The sequence below is a fragment of the Poecile atricapillus genome, chromosome 18 (genome assembly GCF_030490865.1).
Source record: "Poecile atricapillus isolate bPoeAtr1 chromosome 18, bPoeAtr1.hap1, whole genome shotgun sequence".
NCBI classification, from domain to species: Eukaryota; Metazoa; Chordata; class Aves; order Passeriformes; family Paridae; genus Poecile; species Poecile atricapillus.
In genome coordinates, this window is record NC_081266.1 from 5,922,249 (window position 1) to 5,937,601 (window position 15,353).

At 36.9% G+C, this 15,353-nt stretch overlaps 1 protein-coding gene across 1 annotated transcript in view; it reads left to right on the plus strand.

Annotated features, from left to right (window-relative positions):
• Nucleotides 1-15,353, plus strand: part of DCP1B (decapping mRNA 1B) — a 39,555-nt gene that overhangs the window by 12,817 nt on the left and 11,385 nt on the right. The window contains exons 4-5 of the mRNA XM_058853073.1: nucleotides 10,117-10,183; nucleotides 11,930-12,065. Coding sequence (XP_058709056.1) covers nucleotides 10,117-10,183; nucleotides 11,930-12,065 — 203 coding nt within the window. The remainder of the gene's footprint in view (nucleotides 1-10,116; nucleotides 10,184-11,929; nucleotides 12,066-15,353) is intronic.

The window sequence follows — 15,353 nt, forward strand, 5'->3', positions numbered from 1 at the left end:
ACACTCTTTTATATGTGTGTATATATATATAAAAATATTTGTAACCTTCTCTCAAAACATGGCAGATAAATATGTGAGCAAGTGTATCCCACAGCACATATACAAGCTGCTCACTTCTGTCTAACTTTGATTTAATACAAGCTCTTGAGTGCCTCATCAGTGCTCCCTTTGTCAAAACAAGCCTTAAATCGGCAATAAAGAATACTTTTCAATTACAGGAGGGAAGAGGAAAGAAAGCCTTCCCAAGTGTAAGATAGCATACCCTTTAAAGGACAAGGAATGTGTTACATACAGAAACACGGTGCGAGTGCTCCAGTGGAATTCCACTCGGGCTGCAAAGGCAGCGTTGCTTTTTTGTCTTAACTGGCCTCCAGACCAGTAACAGCACTGGGCTTAATGCCTGCTGCCTGCTCTGCCTTAGTGCTTGTGGCTGCAGCCCACTTGTGGGGTTTGCAACAGAGCCTCCTTTCATAAAATAGAAACTCTTCCTATCGTATAATGCATTGCTTAAAATCAATCTCAGAAAATACCCCGGTGGGTTTTTCCTGCTGCCTTCATTATTTTTCATGTACACATGCCTAGGACTTTTGGAGCTTGTTTGAATAATAATATTATTTACATGCATAAAACCAACCAGAGATTCTGTAGCCAGGGGGGAAAAAAAAGTAAGTAATATAAGACACAAGCTTCAGGTCAGAAGTCAGCAATAAAGGGACTAAGAAGATTCTTTCTGTGAATCATCTGCTGCTGGCCAATGTCTTAGACAGGATATGGATTTCTGTTTGAGCTGTACCAATTCTTTGGTCTCTGCCAAACAAACTGCCTTTCTATAAAATTTTAATATAGTTTCCTAAACAACATACAGTGTTAAATTCTCTATACAGGCATGTGTAGCATCTTTCAATTAACAAGTTCATGAAATTCATAAAAATTACAAAAAGAAGAGAGCTAACACTGGGGATTTTATTTGTGAGTATCATATGTCTTCCTGCAGGGCTTTGCTGCCTTCTGTTTATTGTTACCTGTTGTCTTTATTCTGGTTTCTCTCATGTGAATATTTCTGTCTCTAACACCCTTTAACAGAAAGCAAAGTAGATGTTCAGATTTGCACTGAGAGTTAAAATGAACTGAAGAGGGGAGAGACTGAGGAAGCAGATGATTATTGTTAAGTTTTATTCCTAAAGGATTATGCATGAGCTAGTAAAACACTGCTGACTTCTGAAGCAAAACAGAATATGCATTTTTACTTTGTGTGGAAACGCTGCAGTTGCTGCAGTGAAAATAGTCCAATGCAAAAATTCCAAATTTTTAATTTAAATATGACTGTATCTCTAGTCTATAATCAGGGATTCAGAGTTGCAGGGTACCTCCCAGTTCTGCTATTGTGAAATATCTAGCTGCTAATATAAAATTAATTTGATAAATGTGAGGGGTTGTTTTTTTTCTGTTGAATTACAGGTTAAATAAGAAACTGTTTACTACTTAAATTACGTTTTCTTGGGGACAAACTTGATCTCAGGGGTGCATTGTTCCTCTCTCTGTACATATACACAGAATGTTCTGTATTCTTGTACACAGAATGTCTTGTGTGCAAAGCTATAAAAGAGTCAGTAAACTTCTGAATAATCTGAACAATTCTGAATAATCTGAAAATAAAATTTTAAAGTATATACAAATATGTTAAAATAGAATTCCAGTAATCAAAGGAAAAAAGCAACAAGGTACTTCAAAGGTATTTGTATCTTCATGAAAGAAATTACTAAATTTTAATTTCACAAGAAAAATGCAGGTGAAACATATTAACTATTAATATTAATACTTAAATGATCCTTCAGCTTTCAAGCATGTAGAAATGCAGTGACCATATTTGAATGATAAAGGGCTCAGGGTGAAATTTAGCTTGTGAACACAGTGTGAACCTACCCACAAGTGGAGTAAACCCGTTGCAGTTTGCCTGTCATTCTGTGAGAACAGTGAAAGCCCTTTCTGTGCCTGTGAAATCGTATTAGATCGCTAAAAACTGTACTGCAAAGTTTGTTTCTGCAGCTCTACAGACAGGCAGATGTTACTGAAGGCAGTGTAACAGCTGACTGCAGGAGAAGGAAAGGCTACAGAGGAGTAGAGAACACTCTCACATGTGAAGTGTAACCTGCTAACAAGCAAAGCAATAAAAGGGAATGGCCAAGAAATGCTGCAAATATCAAATAACTGAGATTTTGGGGGGAGTAGTTGAGTTCTGCCTATTTCTATGTGGATTTTTTTCCAGTTCTTTCTCTAACCATTTTAGAGCTCGGTGTAGGAAAAATGAAACAATTGTCTATCCAAAATGATGTTGTGTATAGAGTATACAAATGGAAAAATACAAAAGTAGGGGGGGTTAACTTCTCTTGATTTAAAGTATTTCTTACTTTAAAGTGTTTCTTGTTACAAGAACAAGGATATACAAGTAACTCAGACTTTTATTGTTGCAGGCTAAGAACTTAGTCCAGATCTGCAAATGTATTTCCATTACTTAGGATCTGAAGGTATGCAGTGGAGAAATAAGAGATGAGATCACAACAGTCAGAATTAGTAACATCATCTAGAGTTAAGGTTGCTTATTTTCCTCATGAAGCCCTTTCTGAAGTTGTTCATTATTTTGTGGGAGTTAAACCATTTGGAGTGACAGCTCATCATACTGATTATAGTAAAAAATCAGGTTTCAGGAAAAAAATGACATGCTATTGAACACCTATTTGAGGTTAAAATAGTCTTCTCTTTTTTCCCCTCTCTCTTCTAATATACTGGAAAATGGCATTGTCAGAGTTTGGAAAACAATTTGACCTTGAACTTAACTATAGCTGTGGAATTAGAGGTGTACCTTCAGCAGGTACCTCAGAGATGCACTTTAAAAATAATTGGGAACATATTCTTAGGTTGGACTAAATTCTAAATGAAACCCTTGCTGTGATGAGGATCCTGGTGAGTCCTCTCCCAGCTGTGTGTGCCACAGACAGCAGAGCAGCTTTTCCCCGTGGGACAGGAAGCCCAGATACTCCACAAGAAACACACAGAAGCTGCTGCTTTCTTAACATAGTGGTAAGAAAAAGGCTGGAGATGGAGACACTGAAGGTAGCTCTCCCAAAAAAAAAAAAAGCAATTTTTTTGTTGTCTCCAGGTTGGAAAAGCTGTGTTGTCCCCATCTTGATTGAGCAGAATTCTCTTTGCTTTCTGTTACTTGGGAGGAGTGAAGTGCACAGAATCAAGAAAAGATTTCTAGTTTAACCTCTTCCACTTGTGACAGTCTTGTGTTAGTCCAAACCTTTCTGCTGATGGAAAGGATGGATTTGTATTTAGCCTGGATTTGTGTAAGGCATTGTTGTGTTCTGCTGGAGTGATTTCTATAGATCAGGGCCTGCCTTTATTTTGGTTTTATTGACATGTTTTATTGTTTGCTTTAGAAAGTTAGCAGAGAATATAGAGCACAGGTAAGCTAAAGAAAAATAATCATTTCAGGTGTTGAGGAGTTGCATTTGTTTTCCAGTAAGCCTTTCTCTGATGCGTTTTTATTTCACAAGAACCCTGCTTGTGTTGACTGAGGATATTTGGATGCAGTTTTTAGCTTATGGAGCTCTTGTCTGACATTTTGGAAGTCTATTGTGAAATAGTAACGGGAACTGTTTGTTATTTAGGAGAGCCTATTTATAAGAAAAATATATTCCTTAAGAACAACTTTTTTTTTAAGAAATTGATAGCCTGGCATCTGCAGCCTTCCTGCCTTAATTTCAGTGTCACGCACCATCATGATTTAAAAATTATTTGGAACTGATGATGCAATGGCAGGGAGGTGTGACTGGAAAACCAGTGGTGTGGGGGAAAAAAATAAATCCTCTAAGCCAGATGGATCATAACATAGATGCTATTCCTGTGTCATGACTAAAAATTTCTTGTAGCATCAACAGAAGGCATATTTAAGGGAAATCTTGCAAATACAGTTTGCATTTGGGCTCTTTTCCAAAAAAAGTAAAGAACCTGCTGATGGACTCTTGCATCTGCTGAGCTTTATGGAAATAAGTGGATCAATGGGCTTTACATTTTCCTGCAGAACTTCAGCTTTGAGGCCATTTTTCCAGTGACCCTATTTTGTTTGACTGCTACACAGTTGATTTTTCTTCACAAAAATTCCTGATAAATTTGGATTAAAAATCTGCCTGAAGTCAGTCTCTCACAGTAGAGCCACAGACATGATTTATTAAACCATCCACCATGTCTGTGCTGTCTCTTTTTTTTGCCTCATGAAACCAGAAATATTTGCTGGCTCTGTCTGGAAGTCTGCACATTTGTCCCCCAACTTTCACGACTGATAGATGATGGTAGGAATATTTCAGGGTCCATTCTATTAACAAAAATTTTGTCTTGATTTTTAAGGCATAGTTCCAAGCACAATTAAACAGATGGTGGTGAGGAATTTATTCTTGACTTCAGTAATGTTGCCAATCATTGTCCATTTTCAAACCAATTTTTGGAAGAAAGGGTCTGGAGGGGCTTTTTCATTTTGTTGGGGGCTTTGTTGTTGCATATTTTGTTTGGTTTTTTGGGGGTTTTTTTTAATAAAATTGTTTCATCGGTTCCCTCCTCATTTGAATTTCACTGGTTGAACTGAAAAACGGCCATGTGTAATCATTGCTTTGCATTGACATTCCTGAGAGGGATTCTTTCTTCTTTAATAACTGATTTGCTTAGTTTTTGGGTGTTCTTTTGTAGCTTGCTTCTTCATACTTAATATTTTAATTTTTTGATATCATGGAAATACCAAGTCTTCCTTTTCCATGTCTTTATTAACAGTTCTCCAAATAAGTGGATCAGGAGCTTTATCAACCTTTAAATGAAAGCACAAGTGTCTGATAATTTAACAGGTAGGGCCCTTTCAGAGCTTTTTAGGAATTTAGGTTAAGCTCATATCAAACTACACATTTTTGTTGTTTGAAAATCTCTTGTCTTGCTTCAATTTGACATTTTTATGCCTGAGAAATCATTAAAATTTTGACTCATCTTTAAAAACTTCCAGAAATACCAGGATATAGCCAGAGAGGAATTTCCATTCTTTAGAAACAAATACATTTACCTAATACATATTTTGTATTTTGCAGCTTTGCACAATGTTGAGAAGCACGATAAAAATTCCAGTCCTGTTGATGAGAAATACCTATTTCTATCAATATGGATATAATTGAATTTTTTTTCTGGTGTCTTGTGTTTAAGCATCTAAAGAGCAAACTTTTGTATTTGAAAGAACTTAAAGCCTGTTTAGAGCCAAAAAACCTTTACTCCTAAATTAGGAAATACCAAAATTAGGGTTGGTTGTGCAATGTCTCTGTTTATGGAATTTTATGTTGTGTGGTTGTGTTCTTTTGCAATAGGACTTTGTTTCAGTTATCAAACAATTGGAGTGGTCACATGGAAAGGCTACTCAGGATTCTGGTTTTTTCCTCATTACTCATGCATGGGTCACTTGTTTAGTTCTGTGCCACTGGAGTTCTGCACTAGAGACAGAATTATTGGGTTTTCTTGTTGTTTTCTCCAATAATCATCACTATAATAGCTGATAACTCATGAACTGTTTTACCTTGCTCAGATCAGAAATATTATTCTTCCCATTTCACAGATTGGGATCCTAGGGCAGAGTAGTTACAATTAGAGGCCAATTAAATACTGAGTGTCTGGCTTTAATTACTCAAGCCAAGATTTCCAGTGTATTTATTATTAATCCTATGTCCTAAACCACTTCTTACAGGCTTGGATCAGGAGGATTGGTGTTTCTGCAGGCCACGCACTCCAAGCTTGCAGCCAGGTCTAGCATCTCCACTCAGCCACTGGGAAATGGAGCACACCCAGGCAGTGCAACCACTTGAGATGACATTTCACAGTTTGTGTATCATTGCATAACATCTCTGGGATGAAATTCAGCTTTCCAGGATAGTGTGCAGCTGTCTGTGCTGCAGGTTTTTTTCCTATTTTTCCCTCATTGCACTCCTAAACATAGAAATGTAAAGGTGTCTGCCTGCCTTGCAAGACATGGATACAGAAACTTCTTTTTAATATAGCCAAGTGTGGATTTACATATTCAGGAGCAAGAGTCTAGACTACACATAGAGCAAAATATCTTCAGAAGCATGAAGTCAAGAATAAAATAGGAAGATTTAAGAATTTTTTAATTTATTTATTTTTAATTATTTATTTTTAATACCAGCAAGTATAAAACAGTTCCTAGGTACGGGGGAATCTCTAGTCAGTCGTTATTTCTGTATCCATTTTTACCAAGCTTAAAGACTTTATGCAGTCTGTGGAGGAATAGCTTAAAAATCACGTGTTGTAGGTACACTGAAACAAAAGCTTTGATAATGGAAATGTCTATCCTGAAGACAAAAATGTAATCGCTGGAATAATGAAGAGGAAAAAAAAAATAATAATCCTAGAAAATGTCTTTCTTTTTAATAGAATACTTAACATGAATGATTGAAGTCGATAAGAAATTCTGTATTATCATAATAACTAAATTAATGTTTCAAATATTGAGAGGTTAGAAATTGTTATCTATAATTCTGGGAGATAGCAGCTGTCAGCTTCTGATTTATAAATAGTATCAAGTGTTCTAGTGTTTGTGAGGACAGGAGAAATCCATAGCCAAAAAATGAAAATTGTAAGGCGGAAGCTTTCGAATTGGCTCTGAAGTCGTGATTTAAAACTTAAATAGTGTCCTTCCTGAAATTCAATCACTGAGCTATTAAAGGAGCTTCACAGAGTTGGGTAAAATTTTTCAGTTTGGATTTGTGAGCAGCCTGACTTTTAGAAATTCTAAAAATTTTAAAGACTGATACCCTTAATAATTAATAATTTCAGTCAGATTATTTAAATAATTTATTTAGCTTCCTATTCACTGTTAATTGGATCTTCTCAATTTCGTAGCTGCATTATGTCATAGTTTTGTGTAATGTTAACAACATTGTAATTTTGGCACTTTTTTTTCTTTTAATGTCATCAATTCATTACTTGACTTTATTTTTTTCTGTTTTTTACAATATCTTCTTCTTACATAACTTTATGGTTGAAGCTGGGCCTAAAATTGTCTTAATATTTCCTCTTCTGTGTGGCAGTAGAAAAATTTGCTTTGTGCCTCTGATGTTTCATGATTCATTTTTAACATGAACGTGAAATTACCACTCTGCAAATGATACTTAGATCTGGAATTCTGTTTTGTCAAACAGTCTGACGGAGTGGGAAGGCAGATAAAAGTAATCTGTTTATGTTTAATCCTGATAAAGCAGGCAGTGTTTTCATGCTGCTAGAAAGCTTGCAGTGGAATTGGATTGTGTGTCTGCGAGTGTGCCAGGTTCCCTGACAGGTACAAGTTGTTATCAGCTTAGGTTCTCATTCTGCTTGTGGGGTTTTGGGTGTTCCCACACATGAGGATTTCTTTTTTCATTTTGTCTTCATCATTAATCCAGATGGAGGCCATTAACTCTTATTCTTACTACTACTATTTACACTTTTTTCTCTTAAATACAGATTACAGCAGAATATACAACTGTGGTGTGAATTTATGCTGTGGCTACTCCAGGTAGCTCAGATTTCAGCTTAGGTTCTCATTCTGCTTGTGGGGTTTTGGGTGTTCCCACACACATGAGAATTTCTTTTTTCATTTTGTCTTCATAATAAATCCAGATGGAGGCCATTAACTCTTAATCTTACTACTACTATTTACACTTTTTTTCTCTTAAATACAGATTACAGCAGAATATACAACTGTGGTGTGAATTTATGCTGTGGCTACTCCAGGTAGCTCAGATTTCCACAAGTTGCTGTGTTCTCACTGGTCCCTCATTCTCACATGCAGAAAAGAGCTCAGGATATGCTGTGCTACCACAAGCTCAGGGATTGTTTCTCAGTGTATTTCTGAAGTGTTCATCTGTTCTGGACAGATGGGAGCAGTGTGGAAGGAAGAACAGTGGAACTGTCCACTTGTGAAAGATTTCACCACTAACTGGGTGAACTGTGAGCTCAGGGGATGCTGGGCTTTGGTCTTAGCTTGCTTTCAGCTATGCTTCCCAATTTAGGTTGAAAATACCATTTAACCAAGGAGAGAAAGTCAATGTGGGTGGGTTTGAAGCTCAGCTGACATCTCAGCTGAAGGTCTCTGGATCTGCAGTATCCTGACTTAAAACTGGAGTTCAGATGGGATATGTCGGTGTTGTATGTATTGTTGGGTGGTGTTGTGGTTTGGTTTGGTGGCACAGACACAGTGTCCTTGTTCCATGACCCAAAGAGGTTTGTATTTGGCTGCAATTGTATTTCAAAATACTCGTTGTGGTTCTGTAAAATCTGAGATGGTCATTTATTCTGGTTATCACTTGTGTTTGTCAGTGAGTTGAGGTAAATCAACAGCAGAAGCAAGGCCAGTTTGAGTCTTTCAGCATCTAATGGCCAGAAGCAGTTTGGCATTTCCAAGGGACTGTGAGCTCTCAGATTTATTAGGTATTCATAAATAGTCTGTGACATGTCTGTTCTGTTGGCCAAAGGTGAAGCTGTTCAACCTGTGTTGCAGAATTGATGGTGCCACCAGCTGTGGTAGACTTAAAAAAAATGTGAGAAGGTGGAGCAGATGGCCAAAATTTCATCAATGCTCTTCTCCATTGGAGATTCTTCTATTAAAAAATAAGAATATTGATTAAAACAAATTTAGTTAGTCTGGGATTCTCAGTCTACTTGCTGTGCTCTGGCATTGAAGAATATGGAGTTACTTGTGACTTGGACAAGTTTTCTAATGTGTTTCAGCAGAAGGATGTGGAATTTTGCATAACAGGTTGGTGTTCTGGAACCTTGTGAGTTGTTCACACACTGTTCTGCAGGTCCACAATTTATTATTATTATTTATTATTACAACACCCATTGGAATATGCTAGAATATTAATGTGGATTTGAAATACATATTTTAATATTCCGGTTAAAAAACCCTGGGATTACTTGTGCAGCTCAGCTCTTAACATTGCACATTTGTAGAACCACTGGTGCATGTTATGTTGCATTTTTTAGGTGAATGATAGAAATAATCACACTTTTCAGTAATCATAAAAAGGACAGTATGTATTTCAAAAGTTAATTTTTGTATGTCTACAGGATGTCTGGTTTGTGGGATATTTTAGACTTTTTGCCAATGTGCTGTGTACTAAACAGTTTGGACCATTTTTAATTCTATAGAAGGCAACATGCAGCTTTAAATTTGGGGGGGAGAAATGGAGAAAATATCACACTTGTGTCTTGCAAGCAGCTGTACGTTCATTTTCTTTCCAAACATTAACAAAGCCAAGGTACACTTCATATGCCATGGGTTTGGCTCTGTGGAATTGAAGGAGTTATTGCTTTTGGACTCTCCTAATATTAGGAAATATTACATCATCAGGGTCAGTGTTGCAATTGTTTATGAACAGGTGCTCAACCCATTTCAAATGAAATCCATTTTCAAATGAAATTAAATCACTGTGTTTAAAGACATGTAGGATCTGTCAATTCTTGGTAAGGTTAAGGACAGCTCTTGCCTGCTGCAGGGTAGGGAGGGAAGGAGGAGGAAACCCAGGATCTCCTGTTGAAAATAATGGGCAGAATTACAGCAAATCTACAGGGAGGCAGAGAGATGTTCACCCTACTCCACCAACTTTGATACTCATAAGATAGACCTGGACACTGTTTGAAAATTTAACAGATTTTCCTACTTCCACAGGCACGAAATGCTCCCTGCAGTGCGCTGGTAGTGGAGTCAAATGGATATGACAGCTGAAATAAAGGACAGAGAAAAAGATTTTAAAGAAAAAAATACCCACTGGTTTAGTGCTCTGAAGAAAATGATCAACCACCTTTGCCTTAATTGAATATTTAAGAGTCTGTAATTTACATGTTTAGAGAAGTGCCTTTTGATCTTTTTTGATTTTATAGGATCTGAGTGTCATTTTGTGCTTCCAGATGGGGAAAACATAAGATGGAAATAAATTCTGAAACTGGTTTACAGGTCACATTTAAATATCTACCAGGTAGAAGTGCTGTTTGAGAAGATGCTCACAGTTTGTGTTTGATGTGCATTTGCAGTGTCCATATATGGGATTTGGTTTTATGATAAAGAAGAATGCCAAAGAATTGCAGAGCTCATGAAAAAGTAAGTGATGGGTAAACAAGACTTCAGTGCTTTTTTATGTATGTATTTCTGTACATAAATGTACATTTTATGTGTTTAGGATTATCATACCTTTCTGCTTTAAACTTATAAACTTTGTTGCAAGTGTCAAGCCTGCATTTCATAAAATCATAAAGAAGTCACTGTATTGCAGTAATTTTTCCTAATTTGTAGTGCAGCTCTCCAGCTACATCAGAGTGTACCAGTTGATATGATTTATTTCCTGATGACTCAGAGATCTATTCTGAAGAATTGTATTCTTTGGGGGTTTAATATATTTTTCAATCTGGGGAGATTTAATTTTTTAATATTGTTATATTTATTTTTTTTTCCTTATATGAAGGTAAGTGCAGGATATCATGAGGGCATACAGTGTCAATACAGTTTCTGTGGGTTTTGTCCTGTTTGTACATCATGGCTGAGTTCAAAATTCATTTTGTTTTCAGCATTTAAAGCAAGACTTCAATTAGCTTTAAAGTCATTGCTTTCATGCACATAAAAATGTTTTATTATACATGTTAAACTATAATTTTGCAGTCCAGCCAGAGGTGAAGATTTCACACAGAACTGTGTTCTCAGCTGTATTTTAACCTAAGAATGTCTTAGGGGTAATTATTTTCATTATCTCTTTCCTTCTCATGTCCAGGATGGACAGGGCTCATTCTTCTGCTCTGTTTGCAGGGACCCTTCTTTTAGGATTATATCCTGCAGGGTTTCATGTTTGCTTGGAGAAGGAAGGAGCTGAAGTCACACAGATTGTATCAACATATGCAATCTACATTTTTTAGATCTATAATGATGAAGACGTATGGGCTGGGTAGGAACTGGCTATTCCAGCTGCCTGTGGTATATAGGGTTAGACACACCAGACAGGATTTGTGATAAAATACTGGATGAGAAGGGGCTCATCTTTCCTCCATATATCTTTTCTTTGAAGTAATACCTGCTGCTTTTCATTTTGCAGTGACAAAACAGTGTGAAATGCAGACTGTGGCAGCGGTGGGGTTTTGTTCAGTGGGCTTCGTTGGTTTTGCTGTATCCTCCAGCTCTAAAATGAGTCAGCTGTGACCCAAGAAATAATTGATGGGGATGAATTTACAGAAATAAACAATGAACCCTAGGAAACCCAGGTTTTTGACAGCTCATTTTAGTTAACTAGCTCAAGTTTCGGTTGGTGGTGATTAGGTGCTCTCAAACTGGTAATTTACTACAATAAAACCTAGTTTTCAGAGGATTCATGCAAATGTAAACCATGTGTAGTGGTTTATAATAGCAGTATTTCATATAGATAAAAAATACCCTGTTGCTCAGCCAATTGGCTGTGTGTTTTAATTCTCAGCATTCTACAATAATAATAAAACAGCTGGGGCAGGAAATTGGTCATTTGCTAGTACTTAATTCCTGATTTGTGTGTGTTTGCCATCCTCCACCACCAGCAGAACTGAATAACACTATAAATTCCCTTCTCCTTCTGGGTATAGAAATTTTGACTCAGTTATGGAAATTTTATTCTATGGTCTAGTGTATTCAAGATTGGAGAAAATTAATCTCATGTCAAATTATGATTTTATAGAGATCTTTTAATAGCAATATTTTTTTTTACTGCACATTTTAATGTAGATGGGGAAAGACAAATATTTGAGTTTCAATCAAGCATTGTACAATAATTGTGGTTAAGTTTTTATATTTTATTTGCATTTCTTTTTTCATCTTTCCTCCACCTTTCAGCCTAACTCAGCAGGAACAATTCAAAGCACAGCAGGGCACAGGAACAGGGGTTTCTCCCATGATCGTGAATTCTGCTAATAACAAAGAAGTGGATATCTTACGGATGCTTACCAAGGCCAAAGATGAGTATACCAAGGTGAGACTTGCTCCCCCTTTACATCAGGAAACAAAAAAGGTTTGATTTGGGGTTTTGAACAAATCACTCAAAGTGATTTTGAACAGCCTGCTCTCTCATTTTGTGTAGAAGCAGCTGGTAAAAAAACCAAAAGTTTTGACAGAATTTGCTAAAAATTCAAAATAAATGAATGCTGTCAATAACAAGCTCTGGAGTGAGAATGTGGATTATTTTTTGAATGGTAGAGGCTAAGAGAAAATATAAATTGCCTCTCATTCTGACCCTTAGAGCTCCTGTGCCTATTGAGGAGCACCTGCATGCTGTGCCCTCTTTCTGGGATAAGTATTTACCTGGTGGTAGTTTCTGTGGTTTGCACAAAGGACTTGGTTCAGGAGGCTTTTGACAGTGAAGTTACTGCTTTTAATTGTGGTTGTTAGCTCCTTTCAGGCACTAATAGAAAGAAATGGAAAGGTTGAAATGTAGTATGATTTCAGCCCGTGTGCTGCCTTGGTCTTCTGAGGCTTCTAAATAAAGAAGTAACTAATGGACTAATAATGTTCTCTATTATTGAGCAATCAAAAACGTTTTACTTTGGGGAATAAAAATCTAATAATTTTAACTATCCATATATATGCTGCAAATTGTTCCAGAGCCTGCAGGTTCCTGCTGCTGTTTCCTGTATTGCTTATGTGCTGTCATGCGATAATAGAGCTCCTAAGTGTTCCATAAGAGCCTGGAAATGTACATGCATCTGAACTTTTTCTCTCCTTAAATTCCTTGTGTTTATTTCTTCTGAAATGTAGCTGCTAATAAAATCCTCAGAAAGATGATAGCAAACTATTTGAGCTAGGGTGAAATGGAGCACTTTTTATTTTGTTTAGTTTCTGTTGGGGCTTGGGGCCTTTGTTTTCTGTAGTAGAGATTTAATGCATTATAGTGGGCAAACACTTCCAAAACCTGGTGTTTTTCCCGTATTTTAATACTGAATCAGTATCTAATCTTGGCATCAGAGAATATGATTTGAGATGTTCTGAAGTGTTTAAGAGGTTTTCATTAGATAACCTTAAAAATACTGCAGATGGAAAAGGGGAAAAGTATTAGGCTGTCTTCAGATTCTGTGTAAAGAGGGTGATAAATCTAAAAGATGTTACCTTCCATTTCTGCATTAGCACACAGAAATCAAGACAAAGGAGAGGAAATTCTGTTGTTTAAATAATAGCTTTTAGGACTCTTTTCCCTTTAGGATCTTCTGCAGATCTGCTCCTTATTTTATCTTTGATCTTTCTGCATTTAAGGGATTGTCAAGGACATAAAAAATAACATGAAAACTTCCTCCTTGTCTGGGACGTGAGTGCTAGGAATGCCTGACCTCTTGTGAACAGGATGTGTGTGATTTCTTGTATGGCTAGTAATATAAATTTCAAAAGAGTGTGATAAATAAAGGCAATGACAACCATTTTTCTATTTAATGTCAATATGTTTCAGAGCAGTCGTGCTTTTTGACTGGTTTATGACATCTACTTTCTTGTCAGTGTGTGTTTTATTACTTACAATCTGATGTGCTGAAATTAGTTATGAAACATGTTCTCTTCTTTGAATTCTGTATTTATTCAATGAAGAGTGTTTTAAAGTGTTGGAAGCTGTAGAATAAGAGCATCAATTTTCAAAACTTTTAAGGAATTTTGCTCAATCTTTAAAAGTGTAACTAATTTTGAAAGGTGTATCTTGTTCCCAAATTACGTTATACATGTGGAGGTTACATTACATGGAAAATAAAATACACAGCTTCCCCTTTCTTTTTGAATTAATGGAGCTTTAAGATGCTAAACCACTGAGTTTTTTTGGTTTTTTTAAATGCACTTTTTATACACTTGCCTTCTCTTGATCTCTGGGAAGAAAAAGCTGGCCTCACTGACAGCCAGGGAGAAAACCGGTGGAAGAGCTGCAAGGGTACAGAACAAAGCATGACAAAATGGGTTTCTCCTTAACCACTGTGCCTTGTCTTGTACTGCAGGACCAGCTCTGGGTTTAACTCTGTGCTGCACAGTTCTTCTCCCAGCATTTTGCATTTTCAGCCTCATCTTGTCCAGGTTTGCATCAAATATCTCTGACTCTACCAAACTTGCCATAACCCCCACAGTGATTTTCTTGCTCTTTTTGATCTACATTGACCATATGTGTCTGGTTTTGTTCCAGTGTTTCTGAGCCTTTCTTTGACTTGATCTTAGAACCTTTTGATTACTTAGGGATCTTTTGAAACAGCAGAGCTTTGGCTAGGACACCTGACTAAAGGACAGACCTGCAAAGCAAGGTGTAGTAATTGCCAAATTACTCCGAGGTTCTATCACTAAGGAGCATTTCTTTCATGCTGCTCTTTGCTCTTTGTTAATAGCATCTGATATCTTCTTTACCTCTCTACCTGCCAGTTGCTTAAAATGCCATGCTAGTGCTCCCAGCTTACTCATCTGCAAGGCCGTGCTCCCCATCAGCCAAAATGGCTCTGTAGTCTGAGCTCCAGTAGTTAGAGATTCCTCTGAAATCATCCCAGGCTTCTTTCTCTTCCATGTGCTTCTGTGTTTGATAGCAACCTACTAGCCTTGTTATCAAATCACAGCAATGATACCAAGTCAGGTCAATGTCATTCTCGTGTGTACTGATGCTCATTTGGCTGAGGAATTTGGTCTAAAATATGCTCATATAGTGATAACTCTGTTAAACACTGCTGCTTCTCGCCTCATTTTTATATGCTTAGTTCTGTGATCGTGCAGGGTATGACAGTGGAATCAAGGTACTTAAGGTTTCTGAAGAATTCAGCCTATTAAAATATCCTGGGGAAATAAGGGTATTACTTAAATTCTGCAGAATTCACTGGGAAATATTCAAGAGGATGTTATCCATGGTGTTAAAAGAAAAAGCTTATGTGCTTTTTGCCCAAAAGCTTAAGCTGAAAAAGAGCAATGAGAAGAAGATATGTTGAAGAAAAGGCGTTATTAGAAAGAGAACTGTTTGGGAGGGAAAAAAAAGCTATTTAATCTTCCTGAATTTCAGTTTTGTTCCATGTAGGGTCTGTCCAATCTAACAAACAACTGAAGGTATTGAGGACTTACTGGAGCCCCTTAAGTCCCCACAAGAACTCCAGTTCTGGTGTACTGGGCAGCCCTGGAACCAGCATTATTGTTGCAGTAGGTGTGAGAAATGGGTTAAGTGATCAGCTTTGTATATTTGAGAGTGGAGTGAGAAGTGATAGAAGAATTAATAGTTAATAGAATTAACTTCTTGTTAAATAATTCTTTTAAAAATCTTTCCAGT